General features: G+C 37.2%; 1 protein-coding gene and 1 long non-coding RNA gene across 3 annotated transcripts in view; one reads left to right on the forward strand and one right to left on the reverse strand.

Moving 5' to 3' along the window:
* Positions 1 to 1,955: 1,955 nt before the first annotated feature.
* On the reverse strand, positions 1,956 to 27,150 carry LOC139075345 (uncharacterized). Its single transcript, XR_011525664.1, has 2 exons — positions 27,011 to 27,150; positions 1,956 to 2,187 (listed from the first exon to the last, which is right to left on the reverse strand). It is a non-coding gene; the product is annotated as an uncharacterized lncRNA (long non-coding RNA).
* Positions 27,016 to 27,936, forward strand: part of SLCO4C1 (solute carrier organic anion transporter family member 4C1) — a 61,788-nt gene continuing 60,867 nt past the window's right edge. For both annotated transcript variants that reach the window (XR_011525663.1, XM_008507006.2), the window contains exon 1: positions 27,016 to 27,889. Coding sequence is in view for 1 of the 2 variants with exons in the window: in XM_008507006.2 (XP_008505228.2) it covers positions 27,136 to 27,889 (754 nt within the window). In the remaining variant the exon portion in view is untranslated. The remainder of the gene's footprint in view (positions 27,890 to 27,936) is intronic.

Below are 27,936 nucleotides of genomic sequence, written 5' to 3' on the forward strand. Positions count from 1 at the left end.
ATATTTCCTTTGGTACAAAATGACTGCAGAAAGACAGTATAAGAGGCAAGAAGGAATTGTGAACAAAGGAAAATTTGGCCCAATCTGAGCAAACTTGGCTGATTAAAGAAGTAGTAGCAGTAATAATATTAATATTATTAAAAAGAATATTTTAATATAAGGGCAATATTAATAAAATGTTAATAATAATAAAAGTGCAAGACACCTTTTTCTATCACACAATATTCTTTGCTTTAAATTCTCTTTTGTCTTATAATATCATAATAATATAGCTTTACTAGTATTTTTTACTTGCCCATTACAGCTTTTCCCATATTTTAATTTTAACCTTTCCTGTGTCTTTATATTTTAGTTGCATTTTCCCATCCAATGTGATAATATTTGCATTGTAAGTGGAATATTTAAACCATATATTCTAAACATAATTATTAATACATTTTTAGTTATTTCTACTACATTGCGTTTGCTTTTTATTTCTCCTGAATTTTCTGTTCTTTTTTATTTTGAAGTAAATTGGTGGCTTAGGTTTCACCAGCACTGTGTGTGGTGTATGGAGACATCATTCCTCATTCCCGGAGCCCTATAGGGTAGCCTCCACCTCCCTGCAAACAGTTGCCCCTTGGCCACCTGTTGGGCCTGAGTGTGTTCATACTAGCGATGTGGTATGACCTCCAGCTGATGGAAGAGGAAGAAGCCAGTGAGGGTCGAGGAAGCTGGCTCAGGGCTGCTGGATCAGGAAACTCCATGTTCTTGGAGCTCCTGGCACTCCCTTGGCCTCATGGACTCCTCACCCAGTAGGAAGGGGAGAAGCTGGAGTTGTGCCAGAGTGGGTAGGGTCTCATAAAGCACAGACCCCAAAGCAAGGGTACTTCTTGCTAGGTCTAAGGCAACAGTGAATATATTAATACACATAAATATTAAAACTTCTAGAATTCAGTAAGCAAAAGACAAACCCCCAATTGAAAAAAAATGGGTATTTCATAGAGGAAGAAACACATCTGCTCCATAATCATGTGAAAAGATGTTTGAACTAATTAGTAATCATGAAAGCACAAATTCAAAAACATAATAAAAATGCTATTTCATACTCATTAGAATTGAAAAAATTTAAAAAGCATGACAAAATCTCCTGCCAAGGATTTGGCCCAACAGGAGCTCTCTTAGACTCCTGGTGGAATTGTAAAATGTGCAAGCATTAGTTTTATCTTCTAAATTGAAAGTGTACACCCTGTAACCCAGAAATTCCATTCCTAGGAATATATATCTTAGAAAATTCTTACATATGTTTAAAAATAGACATGTTCAAAAATGTTTACAGAAGCATTCGTTTGTATTAGGAAACAATATAAATATTAATAAGGTAATCCTTAAATACGCTGTGTTATATTTTTGTAATGGAAACCATACTACTATGAAAGCAAATGAAATGGACGTGTAGCTATCAAAGTGAATAAATCGTACAAATAAAATTTTGAACAAAAATGATAAATTTCAGGTTATATATATCTGTTTATAACATGTATTATTATATCATTTATGGGTATATACATCTGTGAGAGAATTATAAAAAAGTTTAAGGGAATTCTAAAACATCAGTTGTGGCAGCAAAGGTAAGATGCTGCATTGCTTACATGCACTGAGGGAGAAACAACCTCTCTCCCCAAATTTGAAAAAAACACTCCTTTGCTTCAGTTTGGTTGGATGAATTTTGGTTATATGCCCATCTCTGGAACAGTAATTATTGAAAAGGTAATAATGACCAGTTTGACTTAAATTTGAGCTCCTAAATTTAAGCTCCTAAAATTAATTGAGCTCCCCTATCATTGCCAGGGGGAATATAATTGCTATCATTGGATGGTTTAACCGGGTCCCAGCTCTGGAGCTGAAGCTGAGATCAGCTTCTCAGAGGTCGCACAGGCAGTTTGAGAAAGGCATATATCATGAACAAAATGGAATCCTTTTTTTAAAGATTTTATTTTTTCCTTTTTCTCCCCAAAGCCCCCCGGTACATAGTTGTATATTCTTCATCGTGGGTCCTTCTAGTTGTGGCATGTGGGACGCTGCCTCAGCGTGGTTTGATGAGCAGTGCTATGTCCATGCCCAGGATTTGAACGAACGAAACACTGGGCCGCCTGCAGCGGAGCGCGTGAACTTAACCACTCAGCCACAGGGCCAGCCCCTGGAATCCTTTTAGGAAGAAGAAATTTGTAGGAGTTAAAGTGTTATAGTGACCAGGACTACAGTAGTAACAGTGGGATTAAGGCTATATTGTGAATGTTGAGGGATGAGGGGTGATGGAGAGAGACGGGGAGAGAGCAAGAGAAATTAAGCTTGGTACCCTTCTAGCTAGCTTGTATGTTTTGATATAGAGTGTTACTATTTATTAATATGTGGAACAGAGGAGGAATAGAGGCGTTAGAAGAGGAGGTGTGTTCAGTTTGGACATACTAAGTGTGAAGTACCAATGAGGCAGTCAAGTACCATTTGACAGTTGAAAATACAGATATGAATCTGAGGAGAAAGATCTCAATTGAAGTCATAATTGGGGATCATCAGTATAAAAATGATTATTTAATCCTTGGACAAAGATAAATTTGCCCAAAAAGTGAAAAGAACCTACTACAAGTTGAGGAATTTTGAAGATTATAACATAAACGAAATGGCTAGAGGAAGAGACTAAGGAGAAGAAAGAAGAAAAACAGGGCTGAAATCAAAGTAAAAGGCAAGGTGAGAGAGCAGAGGAAGATGATGGGAGTAGTCAAAACTGTCCAATGTTGCTGAGAAGTCAAGAGAAGTAAGAGCAATGAAAATGTCTACTGGATTTCACAACGAAGAGTTTATTGGAAACTGAGAGGAGAGAAATTTCAGAGGCATTGTAGGAGCAGAAGCCAAATGACAGTAGATAAGGAATATGTTGGAGATGAGCAACTGGACACATCAAATGTAAACAACTTCTGTAAGTACAGCTGTGAACAGGAGATATAAGACAGTAGTTGGCTGGAGTACTGAGGTTTGTCAAGGATGGTAGATGTGGTGGTTGTTGCTATTATTGTGATGGGCTATGGATGAGCACGTTCAAAAGCTTGTGAAAATGAGCAAGTAGAAAGAGGTTGTGGTCTAAGAGCAAGAATATAATCAGTTGAGCTAGATTACTCAGAAGGGGATAGAATGGAGTCCAAAGCACAGGAAGAAGGATCAGCTGTAGTAAAGAGAAAGGGCTTCTTTCTTGCCTTGCAACAGAGGGCACAAAGGAAAGAGAAGGTGCAACCACAGGTAATTTTGTAGGTTTGGTGGCTGGAACTTGAGAGAATTCCTCAAGCCACAGGATCTTCTGAGTGTGTCTCTTTTCTCTGTCCTTACAGTCATTTCCTCATGACCTAATCTTTGCAACCTATGTTCTGTTACATAATCAGCATGATACCTCTCTAACTGGTTTCTTGGCCTTTTCTTCTTCCAACCCACTCTCCTCCCTGCTGTGAAAGGAATCTTTCAGAAATGCCAATCTAATCATGTTACGCAATGAGTTGTAATTGTTTACCTGCTTGGCTCATTTCTAGATTATGAGCCTTAGAAAGGAAGTATTGTGTTGTTCATTACTCTGTTCTCATTCTTTTTTATGTAATAAACACTAAAAAGATATTAGATGAATGAATGAATGGCTAGTGACTTTATCTTTAATGCCATTGGCACCAAAGTCTTTGCTTTCTATGGAGATTCTCAGATGATAGATTGCTGAATACAAGGATAAAGTCTTCTGTGGGACTTAGAGAATTCACAATTAAGATCTTAGGGACTTCTTTTCAAAGCTGCTTCTCAACTTGCTGTAGCCTCCCTCATTTGCATGTCTCCTATTTAAAAGCTCATTTCAGCAAAATTTGTTCAATTGTAGGTTGTCTTGTGTTCCTCATAAAGATATGTTCAAGTCCTAATACCTAGTACCTGTAAATGTGACTTTATTTGGAAATAGGATCTTTGAAGATGGAATCAAGTTTATATGAGGTCATACTGGTTTAGGGTAGGCCCTAATCCAGTGACTGAGATCCTTATAAGGAGAGGGAAATTTGAACACATAACTCACAGCGGAGAGCACCATGTGAAGAATGAGGCAGAGGTTGGATTGATGTCTCTATAAACTAAGGAAGACCAAGGAATATAGTAGCTAGGAAGAGGAAAGGAAGAGTTCTTCCCTAGAGGCTTCGGAGGAAGCATGGCCCTGCTGACAACTTAATTTCAGACGTCTAGCCTCCAGAGCTGTGAGAGAATAAGTTTATGTTGTTTTGAGTCATGCGATTTTTGGTACTTTGTTATGCCAGACAAAAAAAGAAGTATATATATTTATGCCATGCCAATATATATATTTAAAATATATATATATTTTTTCCCTCAGATTTATGTCAAGAATCTTATGAAACTTCCAACTAAATTTCCTCACTTCTTTAATCAAAGTTTTCCACTCTCACCATCCAAGAAGCTATTGTTTGCAATACCATGTACAATTCAAACAACAACCCTGACCTAACTTTATTATCTTTAGAAGAAAAGTGCACTTATCCCATGCTTTTTTAAAAAGTTTATTTCCTCAGTGAATTTTTTTTTCTTTTTCACCTCAATGTTGTTGTTTGACTAAGAAGAAAGATTCTAAATGACATTAATCTGTTTAAGTTGCCGTGAATGACACTAAGGAAACAATGACTAGGTAGGTGGTAGGAAAGAGTTGCCACCAGTCACGGACTTCACATAAGAAATTTCACAGAAGTCTCCATGCTAAATGATTTCAGGAAGATCACAAAAAAAAATAAAAACTGTGAAATGTTCCAGCTCTAAAACTGCTTCACCACTGTCAAAAAAAATAAGCTTACATGGGAGTTTGTTTTCAAAATACAAAGGTACACCTCTTTCACTGTTTATCGAACCTGGAGATAGCAAAAACGAAAGTTAGCATTTCTTTAAACGTATTTTATCACCTTTCAGTGAAAATGTAATCCTTTTTACAGTAGTAAACATTTAGGATGGTATTAGAGCAAACAAATTTAATTTTTGAACTAGATTGCAATGAGTATATTTATCTCGATTTATGCAAAAATGTTTCAAAAGAGTATATCAACTGAACTTTTGTGTTAGGAGTTGACAGATGAAACTACTGTGTAATTAGTCATATAATATGAACAAAGGAGATTGAGAATAATAAAAATCAATATGGGCTATAATTTCTATTTTTCACTTACTATAAAATATTGCAACAAGTTAATTTACTTTCTATCTGAGATAGACTTATTATATGGTGATGAGTTATCTAAAGTGGTTAGTGTAATATTACTATTTTTAATATGTAATTCTGCTTTATGTAGGCAAGTCTAGACCCAAGGATTGCCCGTATTATTAAGGAAAATTAGCTTTTTGTTTACTTTAGCTCAGGGAGAAGGAGGAAGATAAAGAGAGTTAGGTGTGAATGCCAGTGGTTAATATCTTGTGCAAAAGCAGGAGACTGTAGGAGTCATTTCTGGCCCATACATTCTTCCCCTGCATAAACCATAAGGAATTTTGTTTATTGGGAGCTAGTGGGTAGAGGAGAAGAGGAAAATCAAGAGTTATGCCCTTAAATCTGTGTGGCCTAAATTGTTGGTCATTTGCCATCAAGAAAGATGATGGATCGGACTGCTTTATCTTTTGCTAATGTGCTGGTTACATCCTTGCTCTTTGCTTGCAGGTGTGTATCTGACAAACAGCATTCTTTACCCCTGGATATAAAATTTTTATTTACTTGATTATTGGGTATGGTTGTTTGGCAACTGTTTATTATTTTTATAACATATTGATATAACTATGTATACTAAGAAGCATATCTGAAATAAATAACAAGATATAAATTCAAAAATATGTGTCCTTGGGAAATAGCTTCTTAGAATTTAGCAAAGATTTTTCACTCTTTGAAGAAAAGATATAATGTAAAATTTTCCCACATTGTAATACAAATCCATCCTAAGATTATCTATAAATGCGAGTTATGGACTAGCACTATATTTTATAGGATAGACTGTGCTTATTTATTTATTTATTTGGTGAGGAAGACTGGCCCTGAGCTAACATCTGTGCCAATCTTCCTCTATTTTGTACGTGGGATGCTGCCACAGCATGGCTTGATGAACGGTGTGTAAGTCCACACCTAGGATCCAAACCAGTGAACCCTTGGCTGCCAAAGTGGAGCATGTGAACTTAACCACTATGCCACCAGGCCAGCCCGAAGACTGTGCTTATTAACTGCTTATATGGGCAGGACTTTCAACAGTCTCCTTTCTAGAACATTCAAATACTAACTAACTTAGAATGGTAGTTCCAAACTATTTTACCAAAAAGGTTATTTTAAATTTTTCCCTTCCTCTCCTTGTGGTCTGTTACTTTGAAAGATTTTTGCCCAAAAAAATAGACTGCATTTATTAAAGAAAATATTACATAGTTTTTTTGGGGAAATATGCTGTTTTTATTAGTTTTGTTTGTCCGGCATTATGGAGGTATAATTGACATATAACATTGTGTAAGTTTAAGGTGTACAACATAATGATTTGATAAATGTATATATTGCAAAATGATTACCACAATAACATTTGTTAACACATCCATCCCCTCACATAGTTATAATTGTGTGTGTGTGTGGTAAGAACTCTTAAGATCTACTCTCGTAGCAGCTTTCAAATACAGTATTATTAATTATGGTCACCATGTTGTACATTACATCTCTAGAACTTATTCATCTTATACCTGGAAGTTTGTACCTTTTGTTCACCTTCACCCATTTCCCTCCCTCCCCACCCCTGCCCTGGCCACTACCATTCTACTCTCTGCTCCTATTAGTTTGACTGTTTTAGATTGCACATATAAGTGAGATTACACAGTATTTGTTTTTCTCTGTTTGACTTTTTTCACTTAGCATACTCCCCTCAGTGTTCATCCATGTTGTCATATGGAAGGAAGGAAGGAAGTCCTCCTTTTTTTGTGGCTGAATAATATTCCATTATATATTAATATATATACATAATATATACATATAATATATAAAAAATATGTATCACATTAAGATTATTTTACTGAGGTCATATTGGCTTATAACATTGTGTAAATTTCAGGTGTACATTACTATATATCAGTTTCTGTATAGACTGCATTGTGTTGACTACCAATAGTCTAGTTTTTATTGGTCACCATACATATGTGCCCCTTACCCCTTTCACCCTCCCCTTTCCCCTATCCCCTCTGGTAACCACTAATCTATTCTCCTTATCCATGTGTTTGTTTATCTTCCACATATGAGTGAAATCACATGGTGTTTGTCTTTGTCCGGCTTATTTTGCTTAACATAACACCCTCAAGGTCTATCCATGTTGTTGCAAACGGCACGTTTTCCCCTTTTTTATGGCTGAGTAGTATTCCATTGTATATATATACGACATCATTTTTATACATGCATCCACTGGTGGGCACTTGGGTTGCTTCCATGTCTTGGCTATTGTGAATAATGCTGTGATGAACATAGGGGTGCATACGTCTCTTTTAATTGCTGATTTCATGTTCTTTGGATAAATATGCAGTAGAGGGATAGCTGGATCATATGGTATTTCTATTTTTAATTTTTTGAGAAATCTCCATACTGTTTTCCATAGTGGCTGCACCAGTTTGTATTTCCACCAGCAGTGAATGAGGGCTCCCTTTTCTTCACATCCTTCCCGACATTTGTTATTTCTTGTCTTGTTGATTAGCCATTCTGATGGGTGTAAGGTGAAAACTTGTTGTAGTTAGTTTTGATTTGCATTTCTCAATAATTAGTGATGTTGAACATCTTTTCATGTGCCTGTTGGCCATCTCTAAATCCTCTTTGGAAGAATGTCTGTTCATATCCTCTGCCCATTTTTTGATCAGGTTGTTTGTTTTTTTTTTGTTGAGTTGCATTTATATTTTAGAAATTAACCCCTTGTTGGATATATGATTTGCAAATATTTTCTCCCAGTTGGTGGGTTGTCTTTTCATTTTGTTCCTGGTTTCCTTTGCCTTGCAGAAGCTTTTTAGTCTGATTTAGTCTCATTTGTTTATTTTTTTGTTTCCCTTGCCTGGTGAGACATGGTATTGGAAAAGATACTGCTAAGACCAATGTCAAAGAGTGTACTGCCTATATTTTATTCTAGGAGTTTTATGGTCTCAGGTCTTACATTTAAGTCTTTAATCCATTTTGAGTTAATTTTTGCGTATGGTGTAAGATAATGGTCTACTTTCATTCTTTTGCATTTGGCTGTCCAGTTTTCCCAAAGCCATTTATTGAAGAGACTTTCCTTTCTCCATTTTATGTTCTTGGCTCCTTTTCAAAGATTAGCTCTCCTTAGATTTTTTTTAGGAAGATTAGCCCTGAGCTAACTACTGCCAAATCTCCTCTTTTTGCTGAGGAAGACTGGCCCTGAGCTAACATCCATGTCCATCTTCCTCTACTTTATACGTGGGATGACTACCACAGCATGACTTTTGCTAAGCAGTGCCATGTCCGCACCAGGGATCTGAACCAGGGAACCCCAGGCCACGGAGAAGTGGAATGTGTGAACTTAACCGCTGTGCTACCAGGCCAGCCCCAAAATGTATGGTTTTATTTCTAGGCTTTTAATTTTGTTCCATTGATCTGTGTGTCTATTTTTGTGCCAGTATCATGCTGTTTTGGTTACTATAGCTTTGTAGTATATTTTTAAGCAGAGATTGTGATACCTCCAGCTTTATTGTTTTTTCTCAGGGTTGTTTTCGCTATTCAGGGCTCTTTGTTGTTCCATATAAATTTTATGATTTTTTGTTCTGTTTCCCTGAAGAATGTCATTAGGATTTTGATTGAGATTGCGTTGAATCTGTAGATTGCTTTAGGTAATATCGACATTTTAACTATGTTTATTCTTCCAATCCATGTGCATGGACTATCTTTCCATTTCTTTATGTCTTCTTTGCTTTCCTTCAATAATGTATTATAGTTTGCAGTGTATAGGTCTTTCAGCTCCTTAGTTAAATTTATTTCTAGATATTTTATTCTTTTTGTTGCAATTGTAAATGGTATTGTATTCTTGACTTCTCCTTCTGCTAGTTTTTAGTGTATAGTAGTGCAACTGATTTTTGTATGTTGATTTTGTATTCTGCAGCGTTGCTGTGGTTCTTGATTATTTCTAATAGTTTTCCAATGGATTCTTTAGCGTTTTCTATGTATAGAATTACGTCATCCACAAACGGAATTTTACTTCATCCTTTCCAATTTGGATACATTTTATTTCTTTTTCTTGCCAATTGCTCTGGCCAAAACCTCCAGTACTATGTTGAATAAGAGTGGAGAGAGTGGGCACCCTTGTCTTGTTCCTGTTCTCTAGAGATGGCTTTTAGTTTTTCACCATTAAGTATGATGTTGGCTGTGGGTCTGTCATATATGGCCTTTATTATGTTGAGGTACTTTCCTTCAAAACACACTTTATTGAGAGTTTTTATCATAAATCAGTGTTGGATCTTGTCAAATGCTTTCTCTGAATCTACTGAGATGATCATGTGATTTTTATTCCTCGTTTTGTTAAAGTGGTGCATCACCTTGATCAATTTGCAGATGTTGAACCATCCCTACATCCCTGGAATAAATCCCACTTGATCATAGTATATGATCCTTTTAATGTATTGTTGTATTTGATTTGTTAATATTTTGTTGAGGATATTTGCATCTATGTTCATTGGTGATATTGCCCTGTAATTTTCCTTTTTTGTGTTGTTCTTGTCTGGTTTTGGTATCAGGGTAATGTTGTAGAATGAGTTAGACAGCATCCCGTATTTTTCAATATTTCAGAATAGTTTGAGAAGGATAGATATTAAATCTTCTTTGAATGTTTGATAGAATTCTCCAGAGAAGCCATATGGTCCTGGATTCTGTTTTTTGAGAAGTTTTTGATTCCTATTTCAATATCGTTACTTGTGATTGTCTATTCAAATTCCCTATTTCATCTTGATTCAATTTTGGAGGTTGTATGATTCTAAGAATTCATTCATTTCGTCCAGATTATCCAGTTTGTTGGCATACAGCTTCTCATAGTATTCTCTTGGAATTCTTTGTATGTCTGTGTCATTGTTATTTCTCTTCTTCACTTCTAATTTTATTTATTTGACTCTTCCCTCTTTTTTTCTTAGTGAATCTTGCTAAGTGTTTGTCAATTTTATTTATCTTCTCAAAGAACCAGTTCTTAGTCTCATTGATCCTTTCTACTGTTTTTTCAGTCTCTATTTCATTTATTTCCACTCTGATTTTTATTATTTCACTCCTACTAACTTTGGAATTTACTTGTTCTTCACTTTCTAGTACTTTTACGTATGTTTAAGATTACTTATTTACGAGTTTTCTTGTTTGTTGAGGTAGGCCTGTATTCCCTCTTATGTACCACTTTTGCTGCACCTCATAAAAGTTGGTATGTTGTCTTTTCATTTTCATTTGTATCCAGGTATTTTCTGATTTCCTCATTGATCCAATGGTTGTTCAGTACCATGTTGTTGAATCTTCACATATTTGTTTGGTTGGAAAAGATGCTTGATATGATTTCAATCTTCTTAAATTTATTGAGGCTTGCCTTGTTTTGCAACATATGGTTTGTCTTTGAAAATGTTCCATGTGCACATGAGAAGAATGTATATTACATTTTCTTTATCCACTCATCCACTGATGAACACTGAGGATGCTTCTATATATTTCCATTGTAAATAATGATGCAATGAATATGGGAATGCAGATATCTCTTAGAGGTAGTGATTTCATTTCCATTGGATGTATACCTAGAAGTGGAATTGCTAGATCATATGGTAATTCTATTTTTAATTTTTTGAGGAACTTTCATATTGTTTTCCATAGTGGCTTCACCAATTTACATTCCCACTAACAATGCACAGGGATTTACTTTTCTCCATATCCTCACCAACACTTGTTATCTCTTGTATTTCTGATAATAGCCATTCTAACAGATTTGGGGGGATATTTCATTGTGGTTTTGATTTGCATTCCCTGATGATTAATAATGTTGAGCACATTTTCATGTAACTCTTGGTCATTTGAATATCTTCTTTGGAAAAATGTCTATTCAGGTCCCTTGTCCACTTTTTAATCAGATTGTTTGATATTTTGCCATTGAGTTGTATGAGTTCCTTATATATTTTGTATATTAACTCCTTATAAGATGTATGATTTGAAAAACTTTCTCCCATTTGGTAGGTTGTCTTTTCATTTTGTTGATTTTGTCTTTTGTGGTGTAGAAGCTTTTTAATTTGGTGTAGTCCCACTTGTTTATTCTTGCTTTTGTTGCTAGTGCTTTTGGTGCCATTGCACCAAGATCAATGTCAAAGAGACTTTTCCATATGTTTTCTACTAGGCATTTTATGGTTTCTGGTCTTACATTTAAATTTTTAATCATTTTGAGTTAATTTTTATGAGTGGTGTAAGACAAGGGTTCCGTTTCATTCTTTTGTATGTGACTATCTAGGTTGTCTCATTTATTGAAGAGACTATGTTTTCTCCATTGAGTATTCTTGGCTTCTCTGTCAAATATTAGTTGACCATATATGTATGGATTTATTTCTGGGCTCTCTAGTCTGTTCCATTGGCCTATATGTCTGTTTTTATGCCAGTACCATATGGGTTTGATTGCTAATAGGTTTGTAATATTGTTTGAAATCAGCAAGTGTGATACCGATACAGGAAGTGTAATTAGTTTTTCTGAAATACTGTTAATAGCTTTGGTTTCCCCATTATTGCCTATGAAAATCCCAGATGAAGCACTACTGACCTAAATAACTATCTTTTTTTCTGCCTGTAAATATATAAATGCACCTTTTCTTATATACATGAAAAGTATCTCTCTCCTAGTATAAAGCATGGACAATCCACAGTGGAGCAGTAACTATGGGGAAAATTACTGCTTTCTTTCATGGGAGTGAGTAAAGAGGGAGAAACATATTTTTGTAATTCTACTTTAGAAATTAAAATTCGTTTTCTCTCAGAAACGATGTTTATCCTAGTAATTAGGCATAACTGAAATCCTATTATTTCTCCTATAATTCAGATACACTAAGGGTTAAACACACTTTTATGAATATAGCTTAAGAATTTGGCCACTAATTAAATATTCTTGTTTATTCTTCTGAAATATTTCTAGATTTCCAAAACTAAGTGGAATCACTCAGAGTGTTATAACTTTCCTATTCTTTTGTGGTCATCAGAATCAAAGAAGTAAAAGCAGAGCTAATAAAACCAGAGCTAATATCTGGGGCTGCTGTAGTCAGATACCACAAGGAATGTGGACATTTACATTAGAACATTTTGCAGTTAGTTTGCACCAATTCGAATGGGCGTGTGCTTGAGACACTCCTCAAATGCTCATTATGGCTGATGATTTAAATATACTGTGGAAATAGATCACCCCTTCAGAATATCAACTATTATCTACTTTATAAAGCACATGCTAAAAATGTCAGATTCATAATTTACATGTTTCATGTATTATGTTGAGATTTTTTTTTAATTAGAGGAATGATAGGATTAGATAGAAGTTTGTTGACATACTTTACCATATTACATATCTTTCACATATCTTACCATGAGGGTAATGTGATTCAAATTTTAAACTAGCAATTTCAAGCAGTCAGTGATGGTTTTCTTTATAGCTAAAAATTTCCCCTTAGAAATAAGTGTTTCAGAAGCAATTAGGAAGAATATACTATGATTGTTTTTATTTTAATAGTATTCCCTTAATTCTGGGCCTAATGGAATTGCCAGGCATGTGAGTTCGGAGTTACCTGCCATAGAACTAAAAGTTATGATTTTGTCTTAGCCTACAGGTTTTTAAAGGCAAGTTGTTATCATTTGACGCAGTCAATTATGGAAGAACTTTAGTGTGAACCTGTTACATACATGAACCAAAGATGGCCCCTAGGTTGTTTATTTCTTCACAGTGGTCTGGGACCTGTTCCATCAATACACCCTGGTGCCAAACTAAAGTTTTTACACATCCAAATATTTTCATCATAGCCCAGATAAATAGATTTTTAGTCATTTTGAGCCTGCCTGCTTTGCATATGATGGGAAACTGTGCCCAACATCCGCTAGCCATAAATAAAATAAACCCTGTAAAAGACCCTGAGCCACGGCGCCCTTTGGAGCTCTCTGACGCAGACTCCCTGCTTGGTTGCTGAGTGACAACAACTAGACATGTAAACCCCTGCCCTCTCCAATGCCCCTCTCCCCTGCAATTCCCTTGCCCTCTGCCCCTTCTGGAAAGTACTTCTCATTCCCTCCCCCGTGCTGTAAGCCTCTGGACAATATCGTGCCATGAGGGACTTCCTCTACAAGCAAATCTGTCAAAGTGCTGCCCAGATATAGCTCATATGTGCTACTGCCACCTCATGGTCATATCTTTTTCCTGGATCAGCCCTGAAATCCCTCAAACTTGTTATAGACTCTTAGAGAATGTCTGATTTTGTCTATCATTGCTGGGCCTACTAAATGTCAATTGCCAAAAGTACCTCCACGTAGCTGAGAGAATTCACTAGTTAAATGGGATTACTTAATATTATCCATTTGGATTGTGATGAATAATTACCCCCTCCAAAACCCATGGTTTTACTTTGACATAGATATTAAGGGGTATTTTTTTCTTAAATTTATTTGGCAATAGGTTCAGATGCTTTGTAAAACCTTATTCTGGTTTAGAGCAATTTCATGAATAGAAATATATCTGCTATTGTGCGGGACCTTGTGAGCACATTATAATGCAGTGATTAAGATCAGAGACTGTCTCTGAGAGACCAGTGTTTGAATTGCAGTTTTGTTGCTTAATTATGCAACTTTGGGCAAGTTATTTAACTTATTTACGACACTTTCCTCCCTGGAAAAATGGGAATAATAATTGTATAGAACTATGGGTCTTAATTATCTATTACTGTGTAACAAACAGCACAAAACTTAGGGGCTTAAAACAACACTTATCATTCAGTTTCTGAATTGGGAATCTGGGTGCGGTTTACCTGGGTTCTATGGCTCAGGGTCTCACAGGGCTGGAATCAATGCATCAGCTGTGGCTACAGTCATCTCAGGGCCCACATAAAGAAGAATCTGCTTCCAAATGCAATCGTATGATAATCGTGTGGCTGTTGGTAGGACTCAGTTTCTCAAGAGATGTTGGACCAAGGGCCTCAGTGACTCCCTGGCTTTTGACCAGAGGCCACCTTCAGTTCCTCGTTATGTGGGCCTCTCCAGGTGGGCTCACATCATGGAACTTGCTTCATCAGAGCAGCGAGCAAGAAGAGCCACATAGTAAGTGCAAGCAAGATAGAAGCCACAGTCTTCTGTCTAGTCTTGGAACTGACATCACATCACTTTTAAAAGAAACTAAACTACAACTTTTATTCAGGTTTCACCAATTTTTCCACGTATGTTCTTCTGTTCCTGTGACAATTCAGGATGTCACATTGCATTTAGTTGTCATGTCTCTTTAGTCTCCTTCATCTGTAATCATTCCTCAGTCTTTCCTTGTGTTTCATGATCTTGACATTTTTTAGAACAACTGATAGTTATGTTGTAGAATGCCCCTCAATTTGGGTTTCCTTGATATTTTCTCATTATATAGAGGTTTTGCACTATGGGAAAGGTAACGCAGGAGTGATTTGCCCTTTCCATTGTATCATATCATGGGTGCATAGTGGCAACATGTATTGCCAGTGTTTGTTAACCTTGGTAACTTGGTCAAGTTGTATACACCAAGTTTCAGTTCAGCAAAGTTATTTTTATCATCCCACCCCCACCACTTTGGATATATCCTGTTAGAGACAAGTCACTAAATCCAGCCAGCACTCATGGGGAAGGAGATGACATAATGGCATAAATATCAGGAGGTAGGGTTCCTCGGGAGCCATTTCAGAAGCTGCCCATCACACTATGAAAGGTAAGGTAAGAATACAATCTCTACTCCTAGCGACCCTGTGTACAGCAGAGCGGAACCCTGCGCAGTCTTTTTGCACGATCCTCTCACTTTCCGGCACTCTATCAGACAATGCTCTGCTGCTGTTCATAAGGTTTGCATGGCTAACTTTTTCAGAAGTGGGTGGCAAGGTCCTTCTTTCTAGTCTGTCTTAGTCTGGAAGCTCTGCTGAAATCTGTCCACCATGGGTGATCCTGCTGGTGTCTGAAACTAGTGGCATAGCTTTCAGTAACACAACAACAGGCAGCCGCTACAGTATGACAACCGTGAGATGGTTGGTGTAGTTTCTTGAACAAGAGACGAACCTGGGCCATGGCAGTGAGAATGTGGCAGTGAGAGTGGGGATTCTTAACCACTAGACCATCAGGCCTGGCTTTCTCCTTAAATATTCACATCATAAATGCAAAAATATTTGAAGACTACTAAAATGATCTCTAGGGTTTAAGTTTGGGAGGGCCACAGCTACTGGCTGATGGGAAACTATTTTTCAGATTAGTCTCTACTGTCTGGCGTCATTGCAATTATCCTGTGGGTAATTTTATTTTACTGCTTGAATTTCACTTTAGGATTTTTGCCTTTACTCTTTTGTTTTTGGCAAGGAAATATAGGTATAAGTTTCTGAACCATGGGCATTATAAAAGAATGTGTAACTGAATGCAAAACTTTGACAACAACAGCGATGCTTGAATATTCTGGCACATACAGTATAGTAACTAATTAATGTTTATGCTTACAGTATCTTCATGTTCATGGCATACTGTACTTACTGATTTATCATACTTCCTTTAGTAAGTCTTGCATGGCATTCATTCAATATACCTTTTATATTTGGGTTTATTATTTGGGAAAGCATTTGTTGGTGTCTAAGTGTATGTGCCTTACTACTTTATGACTCATCCCACTACATGAATGACCACAAAACTATGTGGTACCTTCTATCTGGCTTCATTCTTGTTTTCTTACTTCCCACCCACATCCCAGAACTGAATCTTTCTTTCTTTGCCAACATGTAGTTTGAATGCCTTAGACATAAATGGAAAACAAGAGTCAGGGTAAACAGTAAATCAGAAGTCTAAGAGATCTATTGTCTTTTCAGTCAAGGAGTGCTAAGAAAGGAAGGTAGTCTCAGCCAACAAACATCTTAGCCAGTGAGCTGATGAATGGTTCTAGTTAGAAGAGAAGACGGTCCATTTGTCTGGCCAAGGCCTGGAGGTAAACATAAGGTTGCTAGCTATGGGACTAGGATCAGGGGAAGGAACACAAGGGGTCTAGTGGAAAGACAACAGAATTCTAATTATGGCTCTGACACTAAATTGATGTTTGATGAAACTAATTTTAACTAAGTTTATATTCTTGCCTGTATTTTATGAAATTAATGGATGATTACAGAGTTTTAGTATCTTTGAATTTCAGATTTGGAATGGGCTTCAGTGGTTGTCCAACCCAAATCTCTAAAGTTGGAATGCCTCCTGCAATATTCCTAATAACTGACCAGCTAGCTCCTCTGGTGATAGAGAATTTATTAACTACTGAGGCAGTCTATCCCATTTTGTGTAGCTCTCATTCAATGGGTCTTAAAATTTTTTGTCTCAGGACCCATTTATACCCTTAGCCCATTACTGAGCATCACAAAGAACTTTTGTTTATGTGGAATATATTTATTGATATTTTTCATATTATAAATTAAAATTAACTGTTTAAATAATTCATTTAAAAATAAGCCCATTGCATATTAATGTAAATATTTTTTAACTTTAATAATTATAAGCCAGACACAGAAAGACAACTACTGCATGATCTCACTTATACATGGCATCCAAAAAAAACATTGAACTTACAGTAAACAGAGAGTAAAACTGTGGTGACCAGGGGCTGGTGGGTAGGGGAAAAGAGAGGTTGGTCAAAGAGTACAAACTTTTGGTTATAAGAGGAATAAATTCTGGAGATCTAACATACAGCTTAGTAACTAAAATAATAAAGTTTTGTATACTTGAAATTTGCTGAGTGTAGACCTCAAGTGTTTCCACACCACACACACAAACTCACTCACACACATACATACATCCACACAAAGGTAACTATGTGAGATGATGGATATGTTAATTAGCTTGATTGTGGTAATCATTTCACAATGTATATATATCAAAACATCATGTTGTACACCTTAAATATATACAATTTTTTTCTGAGGAAGATTGGCCCTGAGCTAACATCCGTTGCCAATCTCTTATTTTTTTCTCCCCAAAGCCTCAGTACCTAGTTGTAGATCCTAGGTGTAAGTCCTTCTAATTCGTCTATGTGGGACACGACCACAGCATGGCTTGATGAGCAGTGTGTAGCTCCACACCCAGGATCTGAACTGGTGAACCCCAGGCTGCCGAAGTGGAGCAGGTGAACTTAACCAGTATGCCAATGGGCCAGCCGCAAATATATACAATTTTCATTTGTCAATCATACCTCAATATAGCTGGAAAAATAATTATATTTTCAAAAATTATAGTGAGAAGAATGGAATGGTTTTACCTTTTCTTAAATCTCTTTAATGTCTGGCTTAACAAGAGGTTCTTCTGCCTTCTTTTTTGTAAGAGGACATGTCAAGTAGCCTCTAAAAACCTTCACTGTACACTTGTAAGAAAATGAGTATCTAAAAGGAAAATAACATCCTAGTATTATTTTGAATACAGTTGTGAACTTGCAGACCCCTTGGAAAAGTCTCAGATTGCCCCTGGGGTTCCTGGATCACATTTTTAGAACCAATTATTTATAAAGAATTTCCTTTGAGTCCATATTTTCCTTCTATTTTCAAATTCCTTGTATTAATATCAAGAACCATAAAGAATAAATCTGTTCTCTGTTTCAAAAAATTTCCCTACTCAAATATTTTATGACACCTATTTTGTTATCCCTGCATCTTTCCTTTAGCATAAACTTTCATAGTTCTTTCAACTAATTATCATGTGACAAATTTCAATTTTTCATTCCATCTTAGTTATATTATCCCGTGGCCTGGTCCTATTAGTCAATGATTCTTTTGGTGCAACAATTAGGGCTGAATACAATATTTCAGTATAGTCTGAATGGTGTGGAGTAGAGAGAAAATCTTAAATTCATACACATTTGATCCATATTTTAACTTGCTGATGTTCACTCAAATCTTTCTTATTTTACAGTTTTGATTTAAGTTGATTTATAGAATTTTTTAATGTAATCTTGTTAGATATCAATCACGTCTCTAGCTTGTGGATGCTGATGCCGTTAGTCAAAGTACTCATAATATTTGTGGCAGATACAATGCTATGTGTTCACCAAGTTGTTTTATTTTCCTCCTGGGCATACAGCACAACTACATACTGAGCCCCCCTTGTGTCTAGGTAGGGCATAGGACTGAGTTCTGGTCACTGGGATCTAGGCAGAAGTGCCATCTGACCCATCTTAGTGCTGGCCAGAAACACGCAGTGCAAACATGTGCACTCTCCCCAAGTGACTTGCTGCAAGCAAAGAACTGAGGGAACTAGGAAGTGGGAGGAACTTGGATCCCAAGGTTCACCATTTGAAAGAGAACTTTCCAGGAAAGCCTCCTAAAGAGGAAAATCCACACTGAACCTTCCATGAGCCAAAAAGAAACTTATTTATTGCTTTAAGCTCATGGGCTTGTTTGAGAGCCTATCCTAATACATGTTCTCAGCTTTTATTAAAACTCTCTATGTTGACATTAATCTGTTAATTCAATCACTGTTTTGCCATAGTCACTCAGTCAAAAAGGACTATACTGCCTCCACTGTACAAATAGTACCAACTGTAGTGTCATTTACCCCACATTTATTTCTCATATCCACAAGAATATAAGGTAATTTTTGGTAGATGCTCTGGTGAAATTCAGATAAATGATGAGTAATGCTGGCATCATAGAATGAGTTGGAATGTATTCCCTTATCTTTAATTTCCTGAAAGAATTTGTGTCGAATTGGTATTGGTTTTCCCCTAAATGCTCAGTAGAATTCTATACTGAGGTCATTGGGTATGAGGTTTTCTTTGTGGGAAGGATTTTAACTATTTCAATCTCTTTGATAGACATAGGCTTGTTGAAGTTATCTATTACCTCTTGAAAGACCTTTTGTAATTTGTCTTATAAAAAATTTGTTCATTTCATCCAAACTGTCAAATTTATATGCATAAAGTTATTTATAATTTTATCCTTTTAATATCTGTAGAATCTGAAGTAATATCACTTCTCTCATTTTGACCTTGGTGATTAATGTTTTGTCTCTTTTTCTTCTGGTCAGTCTTGCTAGAGGTTTACCAACTTCATTTATCTTCTCAAAGAATTTTGTTTTCATTTCATTAATTTTCTCTATTGTTTTTCTCGTCTATTTCATTAATTTCCTCTTGATCTTTATTATTTCCTTAATTCTATATACTTGGAGTTTCATTTGTTCTTCGTTTTTAGTTTCTTAAGGTAGAAACTGAAATCATTGATCTGAGACCTTTCTTCTTCCTTTTTTTTTTTTTAAGGAAGATTAGCCCCAAGGTAACGTCTGCTGCCAATCTTCCTCCTTTTGTTAAGGAAGACTGGCCCTGAGCTAACATTTGTGCCCATCTTCCTCTACTTTACATGTAGGACACTTGCCAAAGCATGGCCTGACAGGTGGTACATAGGTCTGCACCCGGCATCCGAACCGGCGAACCCCTGGGCGGCTGAAGCGGACCATGCAGAGTTAATCACTGCACCAGTGGGCTGGCCCCCCTTTCTTCTTTCTAACATAGGAATGTTATAAGTTCCCCCCTAAGTACTGCTTTAATAGCATCCTACCAATTCTGGTGTTTTGTTTTTATTTTAATTCACTTCAAAATACTTTCCAATTTTTCTTTTGATTTTGTCTTTGACTCACGGTTATTTGAGGTATGTTATTTGGTTTTTACATATTTGGAGATTTTCCAGATATCTTTATTATTGATTTCTAATTTAATTCCATTGTGATCAGAGAATATACTTTGTATTACTTGAATTCTTTTAAAATTATTGAGACTTTTTTTATGATTCAGGATCTGATTTATCTTGATAAATAGTTCTATGTACACTTTGAAAAGATGTGTAAGGCTGTTGGTGGTGGGACGTTCTATAAATGTCAGTTAGGTCAAGTTTGTTGATAGTGTTGTTCAAGTCTACTATACTCTTTAAAAAAATTTTTTTATTTTGTTTTTTTGGTGAGGAAGATAGGCCCTGAGCTAAGATCTGTCCTAATCTTCCTCTATTTTGTATGTGGGATGTTGCCACAGCCTGTCTTGATGAGTAGTGTGTAGGTCCACACCCAGGCTCTGAACTTGCAAACCCTGAGCTGCTGAAGCAGAGTGTGCTAACTTAACCACTATGCCACTGAGCCAGTCCCTACTATACCTTTTTGATTTTCCATCTATTTGTCCTATCAATTATTGAGAGACAGATATCAAAATCTCTGAGTATAATTGTGGATTTGCCTATTTTTCCTTACAGTTCTTTCAGTTTTTGTTTCACAAATTTTGACACTCTGTTTTTAAATGCATAATTGTTTAGGATTCTTAAGTCTTCTTGATGAACCTACGCCTTTATCAGGAATATCTCAGATAATTTATCTCCAATGATATTCTTTGCTCTGAAGGCTATTTGGTCTGTTATTAATGTAACCATTCCAGTTTTCTTTTGCTTAGGGCAAGCATAACATAGCATTTTCAATCTTTTACTTTTAGCCTATTAGCATTTATAGCTAAAGTGTGTTTCCTGCAGGCAGTAGTATTTAATTGGTTCTTGTTTTTCATATCAGACCTGATCATCTTTTCCTTTGAATTGGAATGTTCACTCTATTTACATTTAATGTGATTTAATATAGTTTGGTCTAAATCATCACCTTGATACTTATTTTCTTTTTGTCTTATCCATTTTTGCTCCTTTTGTCCCCCTTTTGTGCCTTCTCTTGGATTAACTGAATATTTTTTATGATTCCGCTTTATTCCTTTCTTGGCTCTTTTGTTGTTGATGTTGCTATTTCAGAGGTTGCTCTAAATCTTATGGTACAAGTCATTATCATGTTCTACTTTTCACATGGTATCACTTCATGTATAAGACACGTATAACATGTCACTTGACATATAAGACATTTACAAAAGCATACTTCCATTTCTTTTTACCTGGCCTTTGCACTACTGTCACACATTTTACCTTTACATAACTTATGAATCCCACAATACTATTTTATTTTTGTTTAAACAGTGCTTTATCTTTTAAAGAGACTGAAATAATAAAAATCATTTGTATTTCTTCATGGGTCTTAAGCTCCACCTCCTCCTTTCTGGTGCTCTTTATACCTTTGTATAAATCATTATTTCCACTAGGTATCATTTTCCTTCTGCCTGAAGGACTTCTTTTAACATGTATGCAGGTACTCTGGGTAATGATTTTTTTTTGAAATGTCTGAGAACTTCTTTGTTTCACCTTCATTTGGTCTTGTCTGAATATGGGCCACTGTCCCTCTAATCCCTTCTGATTCTTTCCCTGGACTAGGCTAGTCTCTTCATACACATGTTGAATATTTGAGGGGACCCTCTGCACATCAATTCTGTGCAGCTTTCTCCTCTCCAGGACTCTGCCCCACACACTCTAGTGGTCTTGGTCTCCTTGGACCTTCAGCTTTGTCTCCTCCCCTCAGTTGGCTGGGTTTTAAGGCAGTAAACTGCTCACCTGGCTTCCTGTCTCTTAGAGGTCGCTGTCCTTCATTTCCTGATATCCAGTAACTGGAAAACCTTTTTTCCCTTCCTATATTTTTTTCTTTTTCTTTTGTGTGTTTCAAGTGGAGGTTAAATCTGGTCTCTGCTACTCCATCTTGGCTGGAAATGGAAGGCCCTCCACTGGCTGTACTTTTAATGCCAGTTTTTTATATTCCATTTTTTATATTTTAAAAAAGTTTGGTCTTTGTTTCACCACTGCCTCAGAAGTTTTTACTTCTTAAGTTACTTTGGGATTATTTTGTCTTTCTAGTCTAGCAAATTTTCATCTCCTCTGATAAGTTGGAGTATGGAGATTCTTGTACATTCTCTTCTAATGGAAAAGTAGACAGTTGATTCTGTGAATTTTCTCCAAAGTGCACTTAAGCAATTCTTTATTTTCATATCACCTTTGTACGGTATTAAATCTTTGTCCGTGTCCTCTAGGAGCATGTTCTGAGAGCTTTCACAGGTTATAAAGTAGAAATGTAAGGTTTTGTTTTTGCTTTTGTTTTGCTTTACCTACATCTACTGCCGTGAACTCTGTGCATTAGAGCTCTTATTTGTATTTACAGGTAAATTATTTTGCTAATTAATAGTGGCCTGCTAGCTCCATCAACCTCACGCTAGACTTCTCCCACCTCCTAGTAAATCGTGAAAAGATTACTGTGAAAGAATATATGACAATTTCTCACTCACCACTATCACTTTATCTGTTATTGGCCCATTTCCTGTTTCTGACTGCATTGAGTTTTTGGGTGCATTTGATATTAATCTTCCTAGAAGCAGGCTGCTGGAACAAATTATATCTTTATGTCCCTATAGTTTTGTAAATCTAAATTTTGATAACCTTCATCATATACTTTCCTTTGTTAAGAAATGGGTAGTGTTTAAATTGGGGGTGTGATGGGGACTATCAAGAGTGGTAGTATGGCTGTTTCTCTTTTCTGTAGAGATGGCGTTTTGTCATAATCATTGACATTATGATTATGTATATCCTATAGAATCATAGCATAGGGAAGACTGTTTCCAGGCATCAAAATCTGATCTTGAGTAGAAAAGAAAAATGTTTTAGAAATAATATCATAATTACTAATTTATAGTAGAATAATTTCTTCTAGTTTAAACTATTTATTGATATGTATAAATCCAACTATGCTTTCTTCACCATGTCTAATGTTGTGATATTTGTATTATAAGTATACTTTTATAGAGTTCATTGTGTTTTGAATAAATTATAATAATCATCTATCTGTGAGAAGCTTAACTTGATACTGTATCATAAATTTTACATTAGTATATTTTTCACTACCTACTAGGTTAGCTTTCTTATGGGATTATTGTATTAAATGTTTACATATTTTCTTTTTATAAAATTATGATCAGCCATGTTTATGGATGTATCTCTTTCTTCATGACATGATTAATACGACTAAAAGAAAAAGCATAGCTGCATTTCTTCTCAATATAAATACATCTTTCTGTGCAATTGCAATTAAAAACAGTATTAAAAATAATCTAGTTCAGCATTATTTTTTCTTAGATATAATTTACTTCTAATTATACATTTTGTAGAGCATTTAAAATGGAAAAGATAAATGAAGAGTACCAAGAAGATAACTTAGATTATTGCTTCATTGTTTTCATTTAGTTAATATAAGATCCAGTGGTATTAATAAATTTTTAATACTGGGATTTTTAATTCTCAATAATATCTGCATTTGACCATCTTTGTACTCAAGCTCTCTCAAAATCCCTCTAATTGTAATACTCTATGAGCCTCACAGTGTTATATTGCTAAAGAATTCACATTCAGTCTGCAACTGTAAGGGCACTAATAAAGTATTAAAAGCACACAGAACAGAAAATGAAAAAGTACTCAAGATAGGCATCTAAGTACCTTTTCATCCTATAGCTATATCCACATGGAAGCCCACATATAATCATAAGATTGCTTTTAAGCGTGGAATCAGACCAAGGAAAATTAGTGGGCTAATCTTGAAAGCTTCTGTCATTAAGCCACTTTACCCTGGTTCATCCAGTTTCTGATAGGGAAGACCTACTGCACATTCCAGAGAATGAGATTAATAGGCAGGACATCTGCTCCTGTGTACACTGTTGGAGCTTTACTATAAAATGTGGATACTGTTCTTTCTCCTATTCTTCACCCTTTAAAAATATAGCACAGAAAATCCCTCAAAGAATAGCAATTTATTAATTACCTTCTGAAATTTAACATGGTGTATTTTGACTATGTTCACTAGCTTTACCCTAGATTGACCAAAGAACTGAAAAATGACAATTTTCCACAGAATTATCAGAGAAAAAACCTATTACGTTTTTTTGTTTTCTTTGTCTTTATTGCAAAGCTGAACCCCCTTCCTTCCATCATTGCAGCATAAAGGATGTAGGGGAACAGGAAAGCGGTGTTGATAACAATTTCAGTAAGAGCAAGACGCACTTAAGATGAAGCAACAGCACTTTTGCTAATCTTTCAACAAAATTCTCCTCTCTAACGCTGCAAGAGTGGAGGTTTCTCCTTAGACGGCATGTATCGAAGTGCATGATGATTATGCCGCTTTGATAGGATAGTTTGAATTTCTTAATTCAAAGCGGCAAATAGTCTTAAGCCATGACTGTATTTAACCACATCTCATCAAAGAAAAATTTTCTCATTGGTTAAATTACTTCAGATTTCTCAGATAAAATGGTGATCATATCTATTTACACCTTTAGGCAGCTTCTTTAAGTCCATTTCTGCCGAAACTTTCTCTTTGATAGAAAGCTTAGGAGGATTACATGCCAAGCCTAATTTGGATATCTGCAAAATCTGGGGTATTCAAAGCATTAGTCCTTCAACCTCATCAACATCAGAGAAATGTGTTTTGATCTCTCAGAACCGCTGTGCAATAATTGTAACCAACAGAGATAGGCTGTAGCAGTTAAAAGAAAGAGAATGCAAAATCCAGGGAACACATCTGACTGAGAGAACAAAATTTAAATCCTTACTAAGTGGCAGGCCACTTATTAGCTATATGACTTCAGGAGAGTTCCTAATCCTCTCTGGAATGTAGTTTCCTTAACATGTAAAATGTAGATCCTAATACCTAACCCTCTTGTAAGGATTAACAAAGGAACATACACTAGAAATTTAAAAAATGTTAGTTCCTACTTCCACTCATTCCCTGTGTTCCAGGCTGGTCTAGATCTTTCTTGATAGTGAAGGTACATGATGTACGTCTGTTCAAAGTACGATACATATTTTATATTTCAATCCCTCAACTCAGTAAATAAAGCATATACAATTGAAACAAAATTTTCACAAAGTGGTACTCATCTTATTATGTGCCATGCACTATGTATTTTCTTTCTTCTGAATTCTAGTTTATTTTATTAAGAAGTAATAGTGTTAGGGGCCAGCCCCGCGGCCAAGTGGTTATGTTTGCGCGCTCTGCTGGGCCGCCCAGCATTTTGCTGGTTCGGATCCTGGGCACGGACATGGCACTGCTCGTCAGGTCAAGTTGAGGCGGTGTCCCACATGCCACAACTAGAAGGACCTACAACTAAAATATACAACTATGTATTGGGGGGAATTGGGGAGAAAAAGCAGGGGAAAAAAAGGAAGATTGGCAACAGTTGTAAGCTCAGGTGCCAATCTTTAAAAAAAAAAAGAAGTAACTGAAAAACATTCCTCTAGGCCATCTTAAAAATGAGCCTAGTGCCTGTGGTTAGAAGAAATAAAAACATCTTGTTTCAGGATGCAAGGTAACCTTTCCATCACCATATTGTCTGGGTTTAAGGCTACACTTGGATATGACATCAAACACTACCAAATCATTGCTATTCGACAGGTATTATTACTGAATCTAGAAGTAGCTTCTTGGGCAGGCAATCAGCCAGGTGTTAAATGAAGATAGCAAGATTCAAAACTCTCTCTAGAATTTGCTAGCATGATTAATTAATATTTACTGAAGTTCTCTAACTTTTAATGAAAGGGTGCTTATAAATGAATAATAGTACTTGTGTACTTAAAACAGTATGATATAGCAGTATAGTATCCAGTAACATCTGAGATCTCTAATAACTTTTGCTAAAGGCAGTCCAGTCTTATTGTTTTGAGATGTTTTATAACCAACAATTAGATATGAGGAAGTAGGTTCTTAAACAGTCTGCAGTCTTAGGAAGCATAGTAGCTTTGTGTACCTAGCTGTGATTACATAGCAAGAAGGAAGCATGTGTGGTTTTTAGTATGTTCCTTATTGGAATAAATATTTAATTTAGGGGAAGATAAAAATTCTGAGATCTTAAAATATGGTTTTAAGAACGTCTTTGTTTAAAACGTATTACTTTGGGATATACTAGTCTATCTTCAGAAGGAGAGAGAAGAATCTTTTGAAACCCTGATCATGTCAGGAGCATGCCATTCCCCAGCTCCAAACCTTCCTATTTCCCTCACAAGAAAAGCCAAAGCCCTTATACTGGTCTACAAGGTCTGGCCCCAATCACTTCTTCTTCTCCCCCACCCCACCTGTACCCCTTTACCTGCCCTCAACTCAACTGCTCTCCAACCATCTCAATCAACCCCAGCCACTCTATTTCCCCAACATACCAGGCTCCCTCCCTTACCTCCTTCAGATCTTTGCTCAAAAGTCACCTTCTCACTGAGGCCTCCCCTGACCACCTTATTCAAAATTGCATGGAATTCTCTCCCCTCCCCTAACACACACTTTCTAGCCTGTCCTTGCTGTCCTTTTATCCACAGCGCTTATCACCATGAGATGTTCTACGTATTTATTACCACTGACTGTCTGTCTCTTATTGGAATGTAAACACCCTAAGGGTACGGGTGTTTGTCCGCTTTTGTGCACTTTTGTACCCCCAGAGCCTAGAACAGTGTTTGGCACCTGGGAAATAAATGTTTTTTGATGAATGAATGCATGAATTCTAGTACTAGTACTAGTATTATTGCAACTAGTATTGTAACTAGTACTGTCACAAAATGGTCAGTTCTTCAAAGTGTTTTTCTTATTTATTCCACTGGTAGAAACCATTTACATGGTTATTAGCATTGCTGATCTTAGATACACAATACACAGCAGAAAGAATATCATATATATATGCTTTTAAAGTTTCTTAATTTCAATTCCTTCAGTCTTGAGGAAGTAAAAGCAAAAAGGTGGTTAGATTGTGATGTTAATGGCGGGGGTGATGGAGGGCAGGGGTGGGGAATTTCCGTTTTTAGGGAAGATGACAGGTAAAAGTCTTACCATGACGTTCATGGAATCCGAAGTATTGTACCTGTGGCTGCTCGCTTCTTGGAGTCCAGACCTGGCCTGGTTTGGTAAGCGGCAAAGGAAGAAAACCCCAGGATATTTCCTTGAGCAAGCTCCTGATGCAACTGTTTACAGCTTTCCTGTTAGCACCCGGGGGAGCTTTACGGCCACCAGACTCCCACAACCTCTATTTGGTTCCCAGTCCCTCGGCCCCGGGAAGGAGCGCGGCGGGCGGGCGGACCTCGCCTCCTCACCTGGCTGCGGCCGGGTGGCACGCCCACGCCGCGCATCCCGGTTGGCCCCAGCGGCGACAGGTGGGACGCGGCCGCAGGCCAAGGCCACCGCTAGGCGGCCCGGCGCTCGCGGAGGAGGGTCGCGGCGGCGGCGGGAGCCCCGGAGCGGGCCGGCAGGGAGGCGGGCCGTCTTCCCGCACGGGGGCGCTGCCACCTGCCTGGGGGAGGAGCCAGAGCGGGACCGGGGCTTTTTGCTGCTCCAACGCGCGGGAGTCGGGAGAACCCATCCCGACCATGAAGGGCGGCAGAGGCATTGAGAACCCGGCTTTCGTCGCCTCCAGCCCAGACACCCCGCGCCGCCCGACCGCATCGCCCTCTTCCGTCGAGGCCTCTGTCTTGGCCGCCAATACCCAGAGAGCGGATTCGCAGCCGCCGGAGAATCAGGAGCTCCAGAAGTCACCGGAGCCACCGCTGCCTTCAGCAACTGGCCCCGGCTCCCCAGAGCGGCCCGGGCCGGAGTCGGGGTCCGAGTTTGAGGAGGGGCCCTGCGGCTGGGGGACCTTCCAACCCGCGTGCCTGCAGCGCTGCAACACGCCGCAGGGCTTTCTGCTGCACTACTGCCTCTTGGCCCTCACGCAAGGTACTGCTCGGCGCCGGCTCCGGAGGGCGTCGGCCGAGCGCAGGGCG

This window comes from Equus przewalskii, chromosome 13 (genome assembly GCF_037783145.1).
Source record: "Equus przewalskii isolate Varuska chromosome 13, EquPr2, whole genome shotgun sequence".
In the NCBI taxonomy this organism is placed as follows: Eukaryota; Metazoa; Chordata; class Mammalia; order Perissodactyla; family Equidae; genus Equus; species Equus przewalskii.